The sequence below is a fragment of the Mixophyes fleayi genome, chromosome 1, assembly GCF_038048845.1.
Source record: "Mixophyes fleayi isolate aMixFle1 chromosome 1, aMixFle1.hap1, whole genome shotgun sequence".
Classification (NCBI taxonomy): Eukaryota; Metazoa; Chordata; class Amphibia; order Anura; family Limnodynastidae; genus Mixophyes; species Mixophyes fleayi.
The window spans coordinates 231141588-231163961 of NC_134402.1; the positions used below are offsets into that span (position 1 = coordinate 231141588).

At 39.0% G+C, this 22374-nt stretch overlaps 1 protein-coding gene across 7 annotated transcripts in view; it reads right to left on the reverse strand.

The window, feature by feature from the left end:
* The window catches only part of MYO9B (myosin IXB), a 159758-nt gene that overhangs the window by 122145 nt on the left and 15239 nt on the right, over positions 1–22374 (reverse strand). For all 7 annotated transcript variants that reach the window (XM_075207031.1, XM_075207050.1, XM_075207020.1 and 4 more), the window contains exon 2: positions 13585–14466. In XM_075207031.1, the coding sequence (XP_075063132.1) occupies positions 13585–14412 (828 nt within the window). In that variant the 5' untranslated portion in view covers positions 14413–14466. The remainder of the gene's footprint in view (positions 1–13584; positions 14467–22374) is intronic.

Genomic DNA, 22374 nt, shown 5'->3' on the forward strand with positions numbered 1-22374 from the left:
AGTATAACAGCCTCCATACCTCTGAGGAGGGGTACCTATAGATTTTGGAACATGGTTTAATGGATTCGCATCCATTCAGCCACAAGGGCATTAGTGTGGTCAGACACCGATGTTGGGCGATAAGGCTTGACTTGCAGCCGGCGATCCAATTTATTCCAAATGTGTTTGGTAGGTGTCATGTTGAAACAAGAAAGGTCCTTCCCAAAACTGTTACCACAAAGTTGGAAGCATAATCTCTTGATTGTAATTTTATCCTGTAGCTTTAAGACTTCCCTTCACTGAAACCAAGAGGCCCAGGGAAAACCATGAAATACTGCCTGTGACCGGATTTACTTAGTTCGCCACCCAGTCCATGGGGGTCTCTTACACAGTTTATCTTGGTTTCCTTCTCACGGTCAGTAACAGACCATACTGACCGCTCCTACTGGTGTCACTTGTCACCAGACACTTGCCGACTGCGAATGCCAGCTGCACAATAATTGTAGGAGGATAGTACTGCCACCACCACCAGGCTCCTTCACCGGCACCTGGAACCATTTATTTTGGATAGCTGGTATAGCTGCAGCAGCGCCTCTTTGCTGTGGGCTAACTGGTACCTCCTGACTTCTTACTATGGATTAGGACTGCAGGGCAGCGTTTTAACACAGACGCTGCGTTCAACACCGGACAACCAGGGAATGAATTAGACTAAGTTCTTATCTGTTGGTCACAGGATACAGCAGGCAATAGGCGTCTGGCAGAATCTTGAAGCAGTGAAGACTGTTACACACTAGTTAGAGGTACTAGTGATCATCCAAAAGTACAGATGTAATATAATTTACATGGACCCCGGGGTCCTTTTTAGAGAGTTTTAGACAAATAACCTAGCAGGAGGCAATCCAGCCTATAGCAACTTTAAGCAATAAAGGCGGATTCATGCACCTTTAACATTGTTGCTTGTTTCAGTGGGGGAGTTTATTTCCCCCCTGACAGAGAAATGGATGGGGGTGGGGGGGGGGGAACTCAGCCTCCTCTCCATCCCTAGTGCAATCTCCTGCCTACAAATACTCCCAGGGACATGGCCTCCAGTCTGGCTCCCCCTGTAGCCAAAATTGTCTCCAGGGTGTAGGCAGCTAGATCCCGGGGCAGCACTCCCCAGGCTAGACCGCTAGGGAAGGTGTAATTTTACTAGACATTTGTTTTGTTATAAATTCTATATATTTACACTCCTGGTGCCAAAGCACCCATACATTAAATACATTCATTTTCAACAAACCCCTTTCATTGATCTGGTAGGAAGCCATTCCCTGACATGTACCATACACAGATACTTTCATCAGACTGTCAGATGATGACGCAAGATACGTCTCTCAAGAAAACAAGTTTCTAATGCTCCAGAGTCCAATGATCATGCACATTGCACATCTTTACTTGACATTTGGCATTGCACATGGTGATCTGAGACTTGTGTGCAATATTGAAACCATGCTGACGTTGCTTACAGTTTGGTACTCTATTATGAGTGTTGAAACAGAGGCAGACTAACTTTACATGCCACATGCTTCAGCTTCCTATTACGTTGCTGCTCAACTGGCGCATCTGAGAAACACTCTGCATTATTTCTTAGATGAACAGATGGGCCATAGATTCCTTTGCAAATTCCGTTTCTAGGGGTACAAGTTCACTTATTTTGGAAAGCTATATTGCTCTGGAATTTAATCAATAAATCCATGGATGGGACAGGCTTTAATCAAGAAGCACCTATCTGGGGTGGTTATAATTTGAGTGTGGTACTAAGGTTAGGAAAAGAAAGTTCCGACTCCACTCAATTGGCCAGCTCCACTAAAATACTTACCTGAAATCCTTCAAACAAATAAAAATGGAAGTTGCAATCCTAATCACTTTATTATATGGTTATTTATAACTAAGGCATGATTTTCAGACAGTTAAACCAGAATGTCATTATAGTTTTGTCATGCGCATATCAAGACAACTCTGCATGGGTTGGGACCCCGCAAAACAATTTTGATATTCTATACCACCATTCATCTGCATAGCATATATGAGTATCTTCTGAATCTTAAGGTTAAATGGGAATAGAACAATTAAGTGAGGAAGAGTGGAGTTTCATGCTTGGCTGTTCCATGGAGGGCACCGCTTGCACCAGATTTCGCCAGATACAGCCATTGGTATTACACAAAGTTTATTATACTCCCTGTAATACTTAACAAATTGGGAAATATCAACTCTAATTGCCTAAATGTGGGGAGACGGCTGGGCCTCCATCTGGGAGTTCCCTAGGGTACAGAGCTTCTGGGTAGACAGATAATCAGAAACCAGGATTAAGATGCTATACCCTAAAACAGGGTTGTCCAACCTGCGGCCCGCATGTGGCCCAGCACGCCTGTAAATGTGGCCCAGAAGAAGTTTTGGTTGTGGCAAGGGGGCAGCACTGTTAATGGAAAAAAAAAATCCTGCAAAAAAATAGAAAAGAAAATACTTACCTTGCGGTCACGCGGTCACGTCAGCTGGTACTCTGGCTCCCTCCCTTGTCTCCTCCTCCGTGCGGTGCTCGCAGTGAATGTCATCACGCCCCCAACATCCATTGTGGAGCGCAGCACAGAGGAGTCACCTGCACGAGAAAAACAATCAGCAGCAGAGAATTGGAGAAAAGAAGAGAAAAGGACAGGAGAACAAGCCGATTAAAAGGTAAGTTAAGGGGGATTTTTTTTATTATTTCAAGGGATGCTGACCAATGAATAAAAGTCACCTGGTCCTGGAGCATCATGGACCTTATCTCCCTGCTACATACTTCTACTTGTAATACTAATGCGGCATTATATATTATTCTCTTTGGCCCATTATAAGTTGTTATCCCTTAACTAACATAGTGGTGTAATTAGCAAAACAGGTCACAATTTGGGGTCGCAGTGATGTATAAGTCAGGTACCGCAGGCCTGGTCAGGGCACCCTGATATACAATGCCTGGCTTAAATGCACCTTATTGATATTGCATCGAAACAATACAAAAAGTGATTATAGTATAATAACTAGAGAGGATTTTTTGAACAGAGCGATTGAAAGGTAAGTATAGGGGGATTTGAAAAAAAAGTGATAGATAGATATATATATATATATATATATATATATATATATATATATATATCTATCACTTTTTTTCTCATATATATATATATATATATATATATATATATATATATATATATATATATATATATATATATATATATAGGTCATCGATCAGTCGGCGGAGACATAACAGTTATCAGTGCAACCCGTTTAATCGCATTCTCTTTGCAAAGTGACATCCTAATGGAAAGATGGAAAGAGGACACTGATTAGTGTTAGTCGAAGATCTCTGCCATATGGTCTGATAATGAAGAGAATGTGACCTGATCGTGTTGCTGTATGGAATATTACTGCAGATAAGCGAAAAAGCTTTTATTTCTGGTACGCATACACCTATACAGATTTGGATTGGGTGACCCATAATATATGCTGAGGGGCCTATTATCCATTATATCCCTGTTTTACTCCCATTGGCTCACTTGGGTGTTGCATTATGGTCCCTGGTTTCCTTATTTACCGGTGTTAAAGTCCCACTTTGGATTCATGTATGATTCCATTTATATTATTGTACTACACTATTGTGCGCCTCCTCCTCCATCTTTTCTTTACATACATAACATATATATATATATATATATATATATATATATATATATATATATATATATATATATATATATATGTTAACTATGTTTTCTATGGTTTTTTGGATGATAAGCTATCGTTATTGTTAGTGTATCTTATGTGCGGCCCAAACCAACTCGTCGTCTTCCAATGTGGCCCAGGGAGGCTAAAAGGTTGGACACCCCTGCCCTAAAACATGCATTTTCTCGATCTCCTCTTGGATAATTCAGCATCTTAATACGTGGTTAGCCAGATGGCCCTAGCAACCAGAAAAACCCCTACAAACGACAGACAAACTTAAATTCCAGAAGCCGCTGTCTGTAAGAGGTTACTACCTCTAAAATATATATATATCCTGTGTGTGACAGGATGGACCACCTATGCCACGCTGTCTGCTGTCGCTGGGGTCCGGTTAGTCTTACTTTGCCACCGTTTCCTTTTGTTATCCCAAATGCGCCCTCTTGCCGCAGTAGAAGAGGCTTACACGTGCTGCTACCATTGGTCTCCTTAGTGGGATCCAGAACCGGGTTTCTTCTGGGTGACTGACGCTGCTAGTGTACCCTGTTACTGGTGTACCTGGGCTGGTAACCCCACTAACCTTGTCCTATAGATCAGGGTTGCTGTAGATGGATCCTCCCTGGCCTATTCCCACCTACCCATGCTGATGATATGAAAGAGGTCTCAGTCTAGGCACCAAGTCCCATTCTCTCTTGTTCTGCTGTAGATTGTGGTCTGTGCTGCATTATACTGTAGTTACAGAACCAAATATGTTAATTATGTTTTCTTTTGCATTAAACTCTGTGGATACCATGTAGCAATTAGTGCATTTGCCTTTTTCAGCGTTGTCATTTTGTCTTATGGTCATACTGCTATGTCTTGCCCTGTTTGCTTACCTTTGTTTATAATACATGTAACCTAAGCTGTCTGAATTATAATGTCCTTGTATTTGCTTTACATACTTGGGTTAATGTTTTGGGATGGGTAGGATTTGTTTTGTTGTTCACATGAAAATCTAAGATGTCAATTAAATACAAAACACAATATTTGATGCAAAACCCTCTCAACAAAACCCTGCCTACCACCTAAACATATTTTCTAAGGTGCTCCCCCTGGGGTTCCTCCGTTTCTCTCTCACCGATGGGTAAAACACATGAGGGAGGGGGTATTGGGATGCAATGAAGCAGGACAAATCACAAGCCAGAAGAAACCCACAGCTTGCGATTGGCATTCACATTCACCACTCTAAAACAAATTTGATAGTTCTGTATTACAGAGTAGATATAAAAAAAAAAACAGCTGCATATAGCAGTTTCCAGTGGCTCTAGCTAGAGAGAGTGGTAGGTGGGAATACAGCTTTAAGATTATAGTATTTATATAGTCAAAAAGGTACATAAAGGCAGGCACAACGTAGCAAATTGCATGCCTTAACCCGGGGCAGATAAGAATTTTAAGAAGTAAGAAGCCTGCAAGACTTCTTCAGGAAACTGTATTAAATACCTCATCCACCTGCTTTATAAACACCCCTCATGAATCACCTCTGTTTCTATTACCTATTCCCCTCCTCATCCAGCCTAGACCACTGCAACATAAATCACCACCAGATGGGAAATAAATCAGATGGCGATAACAGTTATTTATTATTATTTATTTATATGGCACCAATTCACACCAGTCCTTGCCACATTGGAGCCAACATTCTAAATTCCCTAACACACACACAAACATACTATGGGGTATATTTACTAAACTGCAGGTTTGAAAAAGTGGAGATGTTGCCTATAGCAACCAATCAGATTCTAGCTGTCATTTTGTAGAATGGACTAAATAAATGAAAGCTAGAATCTGATTGGTTGCTATAGGCAACATCCCCACTTTTCCAAACCCGCAGTTTAGTAAATCTAGCCCTATGACTCATTTCTGTCAGTAGCCAATTAACCTACCGGTATGTTTTTAGACTGTCGAAGGAAAATGGAGCACATGGAGGAAACCTACACAAACACAGACAGAACATACAAAACTCTGCACACTCAGGGCCCTGGTCAGAATCAAACTCACAATGCTGATGCTGTTAGGCAAGCAATGCCAACCACTGTGCTTAGAAGTTATATAAATATTCATCTACTTACTACAGAAGATCTGTTTAAACTTTGTTCAAATAATTAGTTCATACATAATCACTATTGCCTGATTGCCCTCCCCCCAAATTCTGGTTATTCAGATAGAACAATAAAAATGTGCTAATTACATTGCAGCTTGTTCTTGTGTCTATCTAGTGTCGTCTGTCCATTGTGATTCAGACAGGTGGTGCAATGAGTGTGGAGTCTCTTGTCAAACACTGAAAATACAGGAGGGAGCTTGGCAAACATGACCTAATTCTGGACACTCTATACTTTTTAAACCCCCTGTGCTAACCACAATTCCTAGAAACAGGATATTTCCGGTAATATTTAAAAAAAAATCATTTTGGAGAGCAAGGGGTATGAGAGAACCCAAAAGGTCATGAAGTGCCCAGAGTGGAGGCAACCATTTTGTTAACTTGCCCAATATTCATGGGAATGCAGTATATTAAATAACTAGGAAATCAGGACATAGCTGAGAGATGCATTCTCATGAATAGTTTCAGCTCTCAATGACTGCCTCCAATCGGTGTTAGCAAAAGATTAACATGAATTCATCCAACCCTTTGAGTGCATTTTTATTTCCTTTCATGCTATGCAGCAGTATTAGAATATCTATATTTGTATAGGTTACAAATATTTTTTGCTTTTACTGGTGCAGTCTGCAGTGCAGTTAAAGTTTACACTTTACACATACTCCTTCACAACAGGCGTTTTATCTACTACTGAAGCAAAGGCAGATTTCTAAAAATGAATAATTTCATACTGATAAAACAAACTCTCCCGGGCAACTGGACAGAAAACGATATTAATCTCTAGATAAAAGTTGCTGAAGGAAAAAAAAAAAAAATGTTAGAATAGGCGTCTTAACAATACAGAAAGATTCCCTTAGCCGAGAGCATACTTGCAAACGCCATAAAAAATAAATCAAATAAATCTAACCACCTGTGGATAGAAAGATGTAACACATCCAAAGAGGTTAATTATTAAAATAAAATATATTTAAAAAACAAACAGAAAAGTGTCAAGACAAGGTACGGCCAAAATGGATTGTATAATTTCTTACATTAGATTATACAAAATTCAAAAATTGGATGAAAAACAAATCTATCCCTTCTCACTAAAGCTTGGCAGAACGACAATTCGCGTCTTTGTGAGGGGGATGTGTATATGGCATTCTGTACACACCCTATTTTAACCACTAACACTGCCACGTTTACTTAGCCCAAAATTCCTCACTTTGAAATGGAAAACTTCACAGAAAAGTACTTTAAATATAGTGCTTTGGCATACTCACTACCACATCTTTCTGCCAGTAAAGCAGATAACAATCCATTTAGAAAGAAGTGCAGCGTTTAAAAAAAGGCTATAAAAACACACAAAATAAATGTATAATATATATATATATATAATTTATTTAAAGCTGCATACGTAGCAACCTTGAACCTGTCTGAACCGGCATGACAGGCTGCAACACTCTTTGATGTTCAGTTGTTTGTGAGTCGCCATTTAGGTTGGTTGTGTTTTCTGTTGAGTGCCGAAACAATGGTAAGTTTAAAAGTTGAACAACGTGTCAATTTGAAATATTTAGTAAAATTACACAAAACACCAACAGAATGTTTTCAAATGCTTGCTACGGCCTATGGGAATGACTACTTGTTTTGTGCGCGTGTGTTCGAGTGGCACAAAAGATTTAGCGAGGGACATGAAGATGTCGAAGATGATGAATGCCCTAGACGACCTTGCACTTCAAAAACCGAAGAAAATCTGTCAGATTGCTCGAAAAGACCGCCAAGTGTTCGAATGATAGCTGAATCGGTTAACATTGACAAACCATATGAAAAATTTTGCGTGAGGATCTTAACCTGACAAAAGTTTGTGCAAAGATGGTCCCAAGGGTTCTCACACCAAAGCAAAAAGAATGTCACAAGGAATGTTGTGTTGACATTCTGCAGCAACTTGACACAGATACAAACATGTTTCATAAAGTAATCACTTGTGATGAGACCTAAATATTCCAGTATGATCCTGAAACCAAAAGACAGTCAATGCACTGAAAAACACAGTCATCACCAAGAATGAAAAAAGCTTGTCAAAGCAATTCAAAATTCAAAGCAATGCTCATTGTTTTTTTCGATATCAAGGGTGTAATTTTGGAAGAATGGGTTCCAGAAGGCACAACAGTTAATCAGCATTATTATAAGGAAGTTTTGAAAAAGCTGAGAGAAAGAGTCAGAAAGAAACGGCTGCAACTATGGAAAAATGGTTTCTTTCTTCACCAGGACAATGCGCCTGCTCACACAGCACTTTCTGTAAAGCAGTTTTTGCCCGACAAACACATTACTACACTTGAACATCCTCCATATTCACATGATTTAGCACCTTGCGATTTTTGTCTATTCCCAAAACTTAAATCAGTGCTTAAAGGGACACATTTTGAGTCAGTTGATGCTGTAAAGAAGACAACGGCAGATATGTTGAAACAAGTGACAGAAATTGATTTGATCCATGCCTTCGACCAGTGGAAAACAAGACTACAGCGATGTATTAGTGCAAATGGGGAGTATATTGAAGGGGAAAAACATTAAATTTGTAATACCAATAAATAATAGCGAGTTATTTAATCAGCAGGCAAGTCATCATCATCAACTGTCATCAACAGTTAAAATTGCAACTAGGATTGATTATGGATAGGTGTGACAGAATAGACCGCCTATGCCACCCTGTTTGTTGCTGCTGGGAACCAGCTGGGCTTACTTTGCCACCGTTCCCTTTCGTTATCCCAAATGTACTCTCTTGTCGCAGTAGGAGGTGCTTACAAATTCTGACACCACTGGACTCCTTAACGGCATCCAGTACTGGGTAACTGATGCTGCAAGTGTACCCCGTTATCAGCGTACCTGGGCTGGTACTCCTGACCTCTTACTACGGATCAGGGGTGTTGTGGATGGATCCCCCCTGGCCTTTCACACTGACTAGCTGCAGGGTAGCAGGCAGAGCGGTGGTACTGGAAAAGCTATGTCCAATCTCAGAAACAGCTGGAGAATGGATTAGATTTAGAGTGTAATCTGCAGGTCACAGGAATACAGCAATATTGAAGATGTTTTCAAGCAGGTCTTTGAAGCAAGTGATGTTTATTTGCTCTCAAACTGGTTTAAGGTACCAGTGATCAGGTCAGATGAAACAAGAAGAACATTACAGTGTACAAGACAGTGCTTTTTACACTGCTTTGGACACAGGCTATTTTTAGAATCAGGATGCAATATGTTCACACAAACATGGATTTACATGCATTGCAAAGCCAACAATATTTACACTTAGCTATGAAATTCTAGAGATGCTGTGATGTCCTGCACCTGGTTTTCAGATGCAGAGAATCTAGGAGCCAGTCTTAATTAAAAGTGTCTGCATTCAATGTTGGACCTTCACACATCAAAATATCGAATTAGCATGGGTTCCCTCTTTAGACAGTTCAGAATACACATTCCCAGAGAAAGGTACAAACCCCAAACAAGCCACTTCCCCACATCACAACACAAAAGACATCCACAAAGGCTTATTGTATCCGATATATACCTTAAGAAATAATGTATCTTCTCTAGCAAGGTTAAACAAGAAACCAATTTTTTTTTCCCGGATCTCAATAATTAAGGATCTCCCTTACCAAAATACACACAATATAAAAAAAAAAAGTGCAATTATATAAATAAGAGCCCTGCGCTATTTCCTTAAAATGAATTTATACCAGAAGTTATTTATCAGTGATCCAGTCAACTCTAAATAAGATGCAACTTTAATGGCCATGGTTAACTTTTGTGTGCACACCCTTGCTGTACACATTTCCAATCCACCTCTCCAGGTTTATGGGACTGTTTAAGTGGACGTTTTGGCACATGTGCAGTGCTTCAAATCACAGTTTTACATGGTGTATATGGACTTAATACCAACTATAAATTAGGTTTGTAGTCTGTTTTAAGGTAGTGACCAGATTTAAAAGTGCCTTACTTAACTGTTAAAGGGAGAAAAGAAAAAAAACCAAAACACAATGTGTAAACTACAGTAGAAGATTAATTGCTTGTTAATTAGCATCTAGGATGAAGAAAATGCGGAGTTGAGCATTCCCTACACTGTCATTGGCTAGGAGTTATTAAACATACCAACCTATAAAACAATTATTTTTTGCCTGGAGCTTACAAGTTAGAGAATTCTGCGCAAGAAAGACAGAGGGTTTGACTAAGGTTACCATGACATATTTTCACTTTATCGCTTCAAACTCTATTGCGCAATGCAACCATAACTCAGGCACACCCTCAATTATAAATATGCATAATCCATTCTGGATCCCTATGGGGAGAGCAAAATATCAGCTGCAGGGAGTATATCCAGAATTATTTTGAAACCTATTAAGCTAAACGAGCACACAGGCTATATGAGTCAGTGCAAAAGATTCAAAACTAATTAATTAAAAAACCAAATAGTATTATATTACAAGCAGGTGCTTTAAGTGTAGACATCATATCAAGCACAATCAATCACTTAACTGCTAGGACCAATCACATACCTGCAATACCAAGCATAACGATGCACTTGCCAAAAATGTTGATCACATATTTTAATGTGTTCCTACAGCAATTTGCTTCCATAATTATTGCGGACTATAAGTTAGCACAATTACAAAGACAGGCACATACAATACAATATAGTGGATCTCCGTAATGACCCTGTTATAAAGTTGTTGTAACAATCTTATTTCTCTGCTGTAGCCTGTGAGCACCTTGTCTTAGGCACATGCCTGATGTGGTCCTGGATGATATATTTTAGCTACAATTTTGGTGAACAATTAAAGAAAATCCGTCAGTGATCTCCATGCACGGAATTAGTGGCGCTATATTATAATACATACACACACACACATTATATAGATATATATATATATATATATATATATATATATATATATATATATATATATATATTGATTACTAGTTGATCGGATTACTTTAAACAAAAGAATGATCACACACATCTGAGAGCGCAGCCAGAAGAAGTGTATTGTGCAGAAAGACTTCCAGAAACAAACTAAGCTGTTTGGCTCCCAATTTCCAGCTACTGAAGAACCTAAACAGGTGGGTTCTCACACGTATCTTACTGTAGGACCAGGGGACTATTTTTAGAAAGAATACCCTGTGAATGCAAAGAAACTCGAACACCTAGCTGGAGAGGTCATGTTATGGAATAATAAATCCTCCTCCAAAATAAATAAATAAAAATGTTCAGAACTTAATACTTGTGGTCATTTCTCAACACTCCTTTTTTCCCCCACTACTGGCCTCTTGCATTTAGGCAAAGCAGGAAACATTACTGAATACGACCCAACAGGCATCAATGTCATGGACTTGTGTCAATGTCACTGCCATTGGAAAATGGATATTTCTGGCGGTTATTTAGATCTCCAAATCGTTTCTCACTCTTTTGTGGTGTCTAAGGTCTTCAACAGGATCAAACTTAACTTCTTTGGATTCCGAATGCCCTTAATCCGGTTACTTATTTTGTCCTGGTTCTTTAACATACTCCATCCTTTATTGGACAGGAATTGCACACAATTCCTCTTTTGTTTCAGTAATTGTCAACGTATTTGCAATTCTGACATTTACTTGATACCCGACATTGTTCCTTCCAGATGCCAGGTCTATCCACAGTCCATCCAGAAATTCAAGCCATGTCTGAAAATATTAATGTGACTCTAGATAGATGCTTTATCTGCACCCGAGACAATGGAATGTCCCCCAAAATGTTGTGCACCAGATTTGTTATTCTTTCTGTAGTGGCACAATAAAATAGCGTTTATGATAAAATAATATTTTAGTTTTTTTAATGTTTAGCCTTATGCGGGGGATACATCTGACTGAAGGATTTTGTCAGGAGTAGAGTTAGAGCACCACTGCCTGAAGTGAAGTAGTGGACTTTTATCTCACATCTATTGCACTTTGCCATCCAGAAAATCAAACCATCTCCGAAAACATTAAGGTGAAGCTTGATAAAAGCCTTGTCTGCAAAGCTTCATCTTCTGTTAATAAAGGGTTCTTTTTGTGGAGAATAAAAAAAAATAAAAAAGACCATGGGCTAGATTTACTAAACTGAGGGTTTGTAAAAGTGGAGATGTTGCCTATAGCAACCAATCAGATTCTAGCTATCATTTATTTAGTGCATTCTACAAAATGCTAACTAGAATCTGATTGGTTGCCATAGGCAACATCTCCACTTTTTCAAACCTGCAGCTTAGTAAATATACCCCCATATCTCAGACCCTGCATTACATTTTTTTGCCAATACATATATATATTATATATATATATATATATATATATATATATATTTATTTTTTTTTAAATGTGATTTTGTTATCCCCTTACCCTGATATTATAACTTTTTGACATCTCAGAAGCACCACCTTTTTCTCCAAACTTGAGCCTTGGGATGGCTAGAACTTAATTCCCATGGGAGATGCTGAGTGGAAACTTGCTCTTAAAACTCAAGATGGGCACTAAAAGTAAACATACCACTGTGGAACCAAAACAATAGGATATTCTTGGCCACTCACTTGACTGTTGAGTTTCTGAGCTTCTGAAGGAATCAAATCACATCTATGGATTGATGTGACTTCTGTCCCATCCCTCAAACAGTAAACAGATCACATATTAAACCCCCCTATACAGGAAACAGAACTAAGATCAAATGGTGTTGATGTTCGATGTCTTAGCAACCATAGATAACAAGCAGATTCTCTTTAAAGTGAACAGGCTGCCTAAGTCTGGGGAACTTTATTCTCTCTGTGTTTATATAAATCCTGTGATATACTTAAATTAATTTGAAAGCTTTCAGTACCAGAACTGTTTTTGTTTATTTAATGCTACACCAGTGCAGCCATGATGTAAAAAGGAAACACTCTAGGAACATTTCTAATTTGTTAAACATTTTCACAGAATCTCAGATTTAGATCAGATATGTGATTATTTGATCCAGTGTTAACCCTCTCTGCGATAATTTTATGTGGCGTTTGCTGCCTATTTAATTTGCTTTCTTCTACATGCTTTTCATATAAAAAGTTAAGTTTTGTACAATTATTTTCTATGTTCCATGATATGCTTGAGGTTTTGGGGGGTTTTCAACGTAATAAAACATAAAAAGTATAAACAAGTGTTTATACTAATGCATTGGGCTTGTTACCAAATATGAAACAGAGCCATAAACATACTTCAAACTTTAAGAAATCTCTGGTGAAACGTATAACCTACACAATCATCCAAAAATGTCCTTTAAAGTATTATTTTGATGGCAATAACAAAATTGCATTTTTAGTTTACCTCCTTAAAAGAATTTCTAAATCTCTACCATCTGTTTCAGGGGATACATGTATATAGGTATACTGTTGCCAAAGAGAACCATCATTAAACATTTGTCAATACATACACACTCAAATAGAGGTAGCAGTTCTCTGGTATGTTTGAGTACAAAACTATATAATATAGTGTGCTTGACAATTCAATTGGGGTGGAGGAAAATAAATAACATAACAATAAAACATCATTTGAGTATCACTAAAAAAAACCAAAACAAAACTTATTTGACACATGGAAATGCAATAGTATATAATTAACACAAACATATTAGGAGCTCCTAGAAAATAGAATAACTCCATTAGATCTATATGGAGATCCTCTTTAAAAAAAGGTCATGCCGTTAGTATATGCCCCTTTGACCAATATATTATTACCTCGAGCACGGGTCCGGCCCCCAATATGGTTCGCTCGACTCCACTAGCATAGCCTTTCTGACTCAACGCTGTCAGACAGTGTATTAAGAAATTTGTGCTCTGTGTCTTTCCTGAGCCGCTCTCACCAGAAATCACAATGCATTGATTGACTCTCTTCTTTAACATAGTATGATAAGAAACATCCGCAATGGCAAAAATGTGGGGCTCCAGTTTACCCAGTTGGTGGTTGTCATACATTTTTACATACTTCGGGTTATAGATGGGTAAAAATTTGAAGGGGTTGATAGCTATCAGGATACTTCCTGCATATGTGTAGATCTTGTGCTTTAGGAAACGGGTCTTAAGGTTTCCTAAAATGGTTGACTCTGTAAGATTGGGCAAGTTACACAAATCATTGTAATCCTCCTGGGATCGAGGAAGAAAACCCCTCTCCACAAGCCTCCTGGCTTTATCCTCTTCTGACACAAGAGGTAGATGGATATATTTAATGCTTCCATCCTGGTTCTTCTCTTGTAGCAGGAAATAATACCCTTCTACCTGGGAGTGACTTTCTTGTGCTTTGCGTGGCCAAAGACGAACCCTTTGTACTGGAGAATCATTGACATCCAGAATCCACTCCTCCCCTCCAGACTCCTTCACCTCAGCTAGAACATAGGTTTTGGAAGCGTCCAGTCCGAGAGCAGAGACTGCAGTCTTGATGACATCTGAGGCAGACGATTCCTTTGTGGCCAAAACAGAGCAGCAGTTAGAGTCATCTCGAGAGATTTGGGGATAAATGTATAAATTGCAAGACGCCTTCTCATGGCCGGCGTCATTTTTTAAACTCATTCTGTGCCACAACTTGATTCTGCATGCCTTGCATCAGACAGCGGCATTCAGCATCTGAAAGGTAATGAAAAGTTTTACTAGTGGGTGATGGTTAGTGAAACAAATTTTCATCACAAATAGCTTTGGTTAACACACAAATTATACAGCTGTCATTTCACTGTCATTTGTAGTAATGCATAGTGTAGTACATTTGGTGTTATTGCTTATTTCTATCTGAAGTCAACCAATAATTCTCTCTACCCAATATTATATTTGGTGCAATGTATGCATGTTTGCCAATGTGTATTCCTAGACACTATCATGACACATTAAAGACTTCCTAAAATAAAGAAACATAAATAGAGTGAATAGTATTTTTACATCCGTATGTATTATAGTGTGCATTCTAAAATAGTAGCACTTACTCAATAATAAATTATTTTAATGCAAGCCTGGAAAATTTCTCTGTGGCAGCAAAATTTTGTGAGACAAAAATAAAGATAAAGAAAATTAAATAAATATGCATGTATAAAAGACAGGGCCCCACAGGAGATAGACAACTAGAGGGGAAACAGAAGTGACGAGATGCTCCAGTTGCTATGGTGCAATGTTATATGCCAGTACTTACATACCATACCCTAATTAACTGTAAGCATTTAAAAAGTACATTATTCCTTGAATTTACTTCAATTAAAATGTAGCAGCCTTGTTTTCGAGGGGGGGGGGGGGTTAAGGCAGTATAACAGATTATATTCAAAGGGAACCATGCTCATTTGCTTTCTTACTAGTGTTTAAATTCAACTGGGGAGGACGACTTGACTCAGCAACCTATTAACCACATTTTAAAGGAAAATAAATGCAGGCGGTACAGTGACCAAGCCCCAGGTAGCCCACTATGGGACAGGCCTGAGGGGCAGATGCCCGCCGCTCATAGCCCACTTGCATTTACATATGTTTGCCTGTGAAAGCTTCAGACAAATAAATGTTTTTCATAGATGAAAGCAACTCGTTTTGTCACGGAAGCATTGTAAACATAGGTGTCAAAAGCATGCATTTGACATGTTTTTACTTGGATATTATTTGCAGATTTTCAAATCAAACACAAATGTTACTAAGTATAAGTTATTATTCATCTTTTGCCTTTTTGAGCAGTAAGTGGTTTTTCTGTCTTTTGTAATTTTTTCAAATTGGCACACAATTGCATTGAACAAATGTACTGAACAAAACAAAAAAGGCTTTGATTCTGCAAAATCAAGTATTCTAACAATTCCAGAGGCATGCACAGATGATTTTTAATTTTACCTTGGTAAAAAAGTCACTCATCTAAATGAAATAAAATAGAACAAAATTACTTATGTCCATGCTTCTTTTCTTAAGAACAGTTTAGTTCAAATATAAACAAGGTATGCTCGAACATACTGGAACACATATGGTATTAGAATCTTAGAAAGCACATTCTCCCAGACTTTCAGTAAACAATGATTGACCTCCATCAAAACTTGAACACATGCCGCCACTGACTCATTGTCAGGTCATGTAGAAGTCATATAAATACTCCAAAAGCATCCAAAATCAGAATGTACATCTAATAGTTTCTAATGCTTAACACATGACCAAACCTGCTCTACATTAGCAGCACTATAACAGGGGTAGATTCAACAAGCCTTACAACTACAGCGCTATCCTTCAAAGGTAGCATAAATTGCTGTCTGACAAAACATTACTTCCTGCAGACAGTGGAGTCAGCGATTCTTTGGGCTGAACCAATATTTGTGAGAAGACATCCTATGATTTCCCTACAAGCCAGGAACATCACTGAGCACTGACTGAAATAGTAGGCTGCATTCAAAGTAAAGTGTGTAGGCGATATAGGTTATTTAAATTATACCTGCTACCTGCACATAGTGGAGGCAGCCATTTTGTGGGCTGGACCAATAATAATAATGCATGAATCGTCAGACTGATCGGACCTTCAGTCATAGGTATGTTTGAGATAGCACATCGGTTGGAAAAATTCTTCAGTGTGTAACCAGCTTTACACTCTGTACGGTTAAACGCTACATTATCAGTGTCCTTCAGGATGTGTACTATTAAGATAAGTAGTCTCACCACTCATTTTCTCTTTCACATGAGACAGCAACCACTTTTTTTTCGGCACTTCTTGTTTTCAATGAAACTACTCTAAAATCATAGTAGCGTCATTGGTTGAAACTCCATGATTTTGCGAAGGTAAGCATGCATGATTTAAATGAATGAAATCACAGAGGCTTCATCTACATACGATCAGGAACATGGATCACCCCTGCAGTCAAAGAGGATTGTGTTTGAAAAACCACCACGTGTTAAAACCATACACAAAACAATGTACAATGCCCTCCTCTTAATAGAGCATTTGAAGAATGTAAATATATATTACACAAACACACACACACACACACGTCACCAGACACATTTTTACAAGTCAGCCCCAAAACAAGATAAATGCATGAAAAAAATTAAATGTATAATTGGCATATTTATGGAGCACGACCCTAAGTAAGGTTGACAGATGTCTACTATATGTATGTGTGTGTACCAACAGGCCCTCTGGAGATATGCTCTAAGACAGAAAGATGAACGGGCAGTTTGGCAATACATGTCAGGCGGATCGTAAGGACTAGCCCACGTAGGACAACCACTGTACTATATTATCAACATTTATATAGCGCAAGCAAATTCCGTGGATCTTTAGAATTGGGGACAAACACAGTAATAAATAATATTGGGTAATACAGACAGAGAGGTAAGAGGGCACTGCTCGCAAGCTTACAAAGGCACTGGGAGATGGATACATGAGATTAAGTGCTACACATTGCATATTGGTCCAGCCAGATTGCAAACATAAAAAGTGCTTAGTAGCTGTATGATCCAGTCACACAGCAATGTTGGTCAGGGGATCAGAGGGCTATTGTCTTGTGTGAATTGTGTAAAGGGTGAAAATAGGATAGCCTAGTGAGGTTAAGAGGGTAATTAACCACTGTGCTATATTATGGTTACTGCTATACGTTACTTTTTAACAATAAAGAAATCCATCTTCGAGAGCTGTATAAAGTAACATCTTGTAGGTTGGTTGGTTGATAAAAAAAACTTGTTTAGCAACAAATACACTGAAGTATGGCAAGCAAGTAAAGGGAATTATTTTCCACAGCTAGATGCACCAAAACAGAGAGCCAATATAGCTGGTTTCTTAAAGAATGGTCTAGTGGAAGCATCTATTTCCCATAGCTACAAATCATATGTGCGGCTGCCTCAACCACAGAAGGTTGAGACAGCCGCACATGACTCTTCAAGGTAAAACATTTTTTTTAGACAGAGATCAGGACACTGCTCTACTCCTCTACAAAAAAATATTGGGGGTGCTGCAAACATTCCAGCCACTGGGACAATGATGTGCAGATAAACAGATACACAACTCCTAGTCAAATACTTTAAATAACTATTCAATATTAATTACTGAAAATTATTACTACCAACAAGACATTTGTTTAAAAATTATAAATTAAGGCAAATATTTACATAAAACAAATTCACAAAAAAAAAATTAAAACAAAAAAAACCTGCGGCACCACTACAGTTACACCTGTAAATCTGTAATATTCCACCTGCAGTGTGTTTATTTTACTAGAGAATGGAGGTATGTTTTGCCTAGCACAGATAAGAAAACACAAGGTTATATAGTATGCCTGGAGGACATAGAACAGGTAATGCAACTTTTGTACCTTTGGGGAATCCAAGGTAGAAAGAAACAGCATGTACTTAACACAATAATATTTTACAAAGGGTAGCTGTGAGTTCATACTAGAGTTGTAAATGTTTGACATGCATTTTTATTTTTTTTTAAACACTACTTCTAAATTGAGCCTTTACATGATCAGATCATTTCACTGTCTTGTCCTGATCAAGTACAGTAAACATTATCCTAAGAATGTTATCCTGTTATCCTCTGCCTTGTGGCTGCAGCTCAGACATTTCAATACCTACATATTTGTTGCAGCATGTATGCACAAGTTGGTTATATCATGGTTTTCAGGTACTATCACAGGGCTCCAGAAGAATTAAAGTAAGCACGTTTGCTTCTAACCTTTAAAGGCACTGGTCATTTAGACATAATGTAAACTAATCATATCGTGGCTGTTCATTAGACGACCAGTAAGACTGCAGTGAGTGGACCTAACTGGTAATGGTCTGCACATTGCAAACATTTTTTTTTATTATGGTAGACATAGAAAATTAGGTAAATGAAAATCGTACATGTTTATACTAATCCAATGTGTCTGTTTCATCATGCTTCAATAGTGACCAACAAAGCAATATTATAATCAAGTGACTATGTAATTCTTCCATCATTTTATTTTATAAAATGTATTAAAAAAAAACAAAAAACAAAACACATCAACTCTATCGCAGGAAAGTTTGCATTAAAAATTACCTGTCAGGTCCTAATTTTTTACTTTTTAAAATTGAGCCAGCTTTACAGGTTTTTGAAATGTGTATAATCCGCTCTGAATGCATTAATTCTTCCACTTAATTCACAACCATTCCTGAGGCACATCTCGGGAAATTGAATACCCCCTATAGAAAAGTAATGACTAGAAGTCCAAAGTAGGGTTGTGCACCGGCCACTTTTGGTGTCTCGTGTTTTGTGTTCGGATATGCTTGATGTTTTGGGTTCGGAATTGTTTTGCAAAACACCTGTCTAAAGGTTTTGGTTCGGATTGAAGGTTTTGGATTTATTTTGAAAAAAGCATAAAAAGTTCCAAAATCAAGTTTTTGGGCTTATTTTCACTCCTACGCTATTATTAACCTCAATAACATTCAATAACAATCATTTCCACTAATTTCCAGTCTATTCTGACCACCCTCACAATATTGTTTTTAGTCCAAAACGTTTCACCGAGGTAGCTTTCTGGACTGCATAGTGGAGTGGTCCCGGTACCCAATTTGGTACCGGTACCCAATTTGGTACCGGGGCCACAATATATCACCCTCAACTGGTCTCAATTCCACCAAAAGTATCTGGACTGCGTAGTGGAGTGGTCCCCACAATATAATAAAAAAACCCTCAACTGGTCTGAATTCCACCAAACAAGTATCTGGACTGCGTAGTGGTGTGGCCCCGGTACCCAATTTGATATCGGGGCCACAATATAATAATAAAACCCTCAACTGGTCTGAATTCCAGTGCACAGATGGCGGACACCGGATGGACGTCTAAAACCAACATAGCAGTTAAGGGCGCAGTTCCTCTTTCTTGTGACTGCACAAACAATTAACGTAGTAATAGAAATGACAGTTTTGTTTTTTTTTAAATATAGAAAGAAGGTAGTACTAGAAATGGCAGTTATTCGAATCCCCAGGAGAGTCTAAGTGGGGTGAGCCACAGAGAGATTATTTCCCTCAGTTTCTCTAACAGGTTGTCAGTGTTGTGCCTCTTCTTAAAACCTGTGATACATAACTACACACACTCGGCAAAGCTTTTACAAATTATCTGCGGCACAGGAGAGTACCACTGGACTGTACTTTAATAGCAGTACCTATTATTTTTGGGTACAGCAACAGTGAATGATCGTAGTTAGACTTTTAAATAGCAGTACAAGTATTTATTTTTTTTATAAATTTTGATTTGTTTTTTTAGAACTTTTGGATAACTTGGAAATAACAATGCCCTTAGCAGAACAGACCACAGGACACAGGAAATACAGAAAGAAAGAAGGTAGCAATAGAAATGGCAGTTCCTCTTTTTTGTAACTGCACAAACAGTGATGAAAATGAAGGTGGACCTGGTGGCATGTCACGGTCCTCTTCAGAGGACAATCTCCTGACCAGCAGGTCTTTGCACCGCTGTAGACTTGTGTCCGCCGGAAACAGAGACACAACATATGCTTTAAACCGAGGATCTAGAACGGTGGCCAGAATGTATTCCTCTGACTTTATGACCACCCTCGGATCCTGGCAAAGCGTACGAAGGGCTTCATCCACAAGAGCTACATGCTTGGTGGAATCGCAATGGTGTACCAGCTCCTCCCTCACTTTCTCCAGCTGCTTCCGCAAAAGCCTGATCAGGGGCATCACCTGACTCAAGCTGGCAGTGTCGGAACGGACTTCTCGTGTGGCAAGTTCAAACGGCTGGAGAACCTTGCACAACACGGAAATCAGTCTCCACTGCGCTTGACTCAGGCGCATCCCCACTCCTTTTCCTATATTGTAGGTGGCTGTGTAGGCTTGAATGGCCTTTTGATGCTCCTCCATCCTGTGCAGCATATAGAGGGTGGAGTTCTAGCACGTCACTACCTCTTGTTAATTTAGATTGCAAGGCTTGTAAATACTTTGAAGATAAAAAAAAGCAGGCTGCACAGACTGTGGAGCTAGAAAGTTAAATTAAATGGACCACGTTACTTTGGTGGCTATCTATGCCCCCCCCCACCCCCGCCCTACACTTGTAGTTGAATATAAAAAAAGCAGCCTGCATAGACTGTAGAACTAGAAATTCAAATATACAAAGAAATGGACAAAGGCAGTTTGGTATCTGTCTGCATCAGATCCCCTCTCCACTAGGAGTAAAGTAGAAAAATATTCAGCCGTTATATAATCTAGAATAGAAATTGAGAAAGGCAATTTGGTATCTGTCTGCATCATAATCATTAACATCCTCCTCAGCGCCAGCTACATCAATATCCTTCTCCCGGTGTACAACATTCACACCTTCATTAGCCAAATGTGTAACTGGACTGCGGGTGATCCTTCCAGCATATGCAGAGGGCGTGCTGCAAATGGTGGAAGGAGCCACCTCTTCCCGTACAGTGATGGGAAGGTCAGGCTTCGCAACCACCAACACCCTTGGACTCGCCTTGGGGATTTGTGATAATTTCTCTTTAGAAGGCAGAGTTGTTTGCTGTGTTGTTGCTGACAGCATAACTCTCTTAATTTTTTTGTAGAGGGGGGGGGGGGGGCTTAGTTCCTTGGGTGAAGCTGAACCACTAGTCATGAACACGGGCCAGGGCCTAATCCGTTCCTTGCCACTGCGTGTCGTAAATGGCATATTGGCAGCTTTACGTTTCTCCTCAGATGATTTGAAGTTTCTCTTTTTGCTACTTTTACTGAACTTGGGCTTTTTGGATTTTACATGCCCTGTACTAGGAGATTGGGCATCGGGCTTGCCAGACTACGTTGATGGCATTTCATCGTCTATGTCATGACTAGTGGCAGCAGCTTCAGCATTAGGAGGAAGTGGGTCTTGATCTTTCCCTACTTTATCCTCCAAATTTTTGTTCTGCATTATATGTAGAACAAGAGAGTGTACCCCGAAGCCATACACACTCGGCAAAGCCTTTAAAAATTATATGCGGCACAGGAGAGTACCACTGGACTGGAGTTATACAGCAGTACCACTGGACTTATACTGCAGAATCAGTAAAATTTGTAATATGGCAGTAACAACAATGGACTTATACTGCAGAATGAGTGAACTTTGTAATATTGCAGTACCAATGGACTTATACTGCAAAATCAGTGAACTTTGTAATATAGCAGTACCACTAGACTTATACTGCAGAATCAGTGAACTTTGTAATATAGCAGTACCAATGGACTTATACTGCAGGATTGTTTTGGGATATTTTTTTTATAATTACTCTTTTTGTAATTTTTTTTATAACTTTTTTTGAAATTTTTTAAACACTTGGGAATAATGGGGAAATAACTATGCCCTTAGAAGCACAGAGCACAGGACACAGCACCACTGGACTGAACAGGACACAGCACAGGACCCAGCAGCACCACTGAACTCAGAAGGACAGAGCACAGGACACAGCACCACTGGACTGAGCAGAACACAGAGCACAGCACAGCACAGAACAGAACTGAACAGCACGAGATATAGCAGGACAGAGGACCACCTAACACACCCTCCCTCTACCCTGATCAATGCCCGAGTGAAGATGGCGG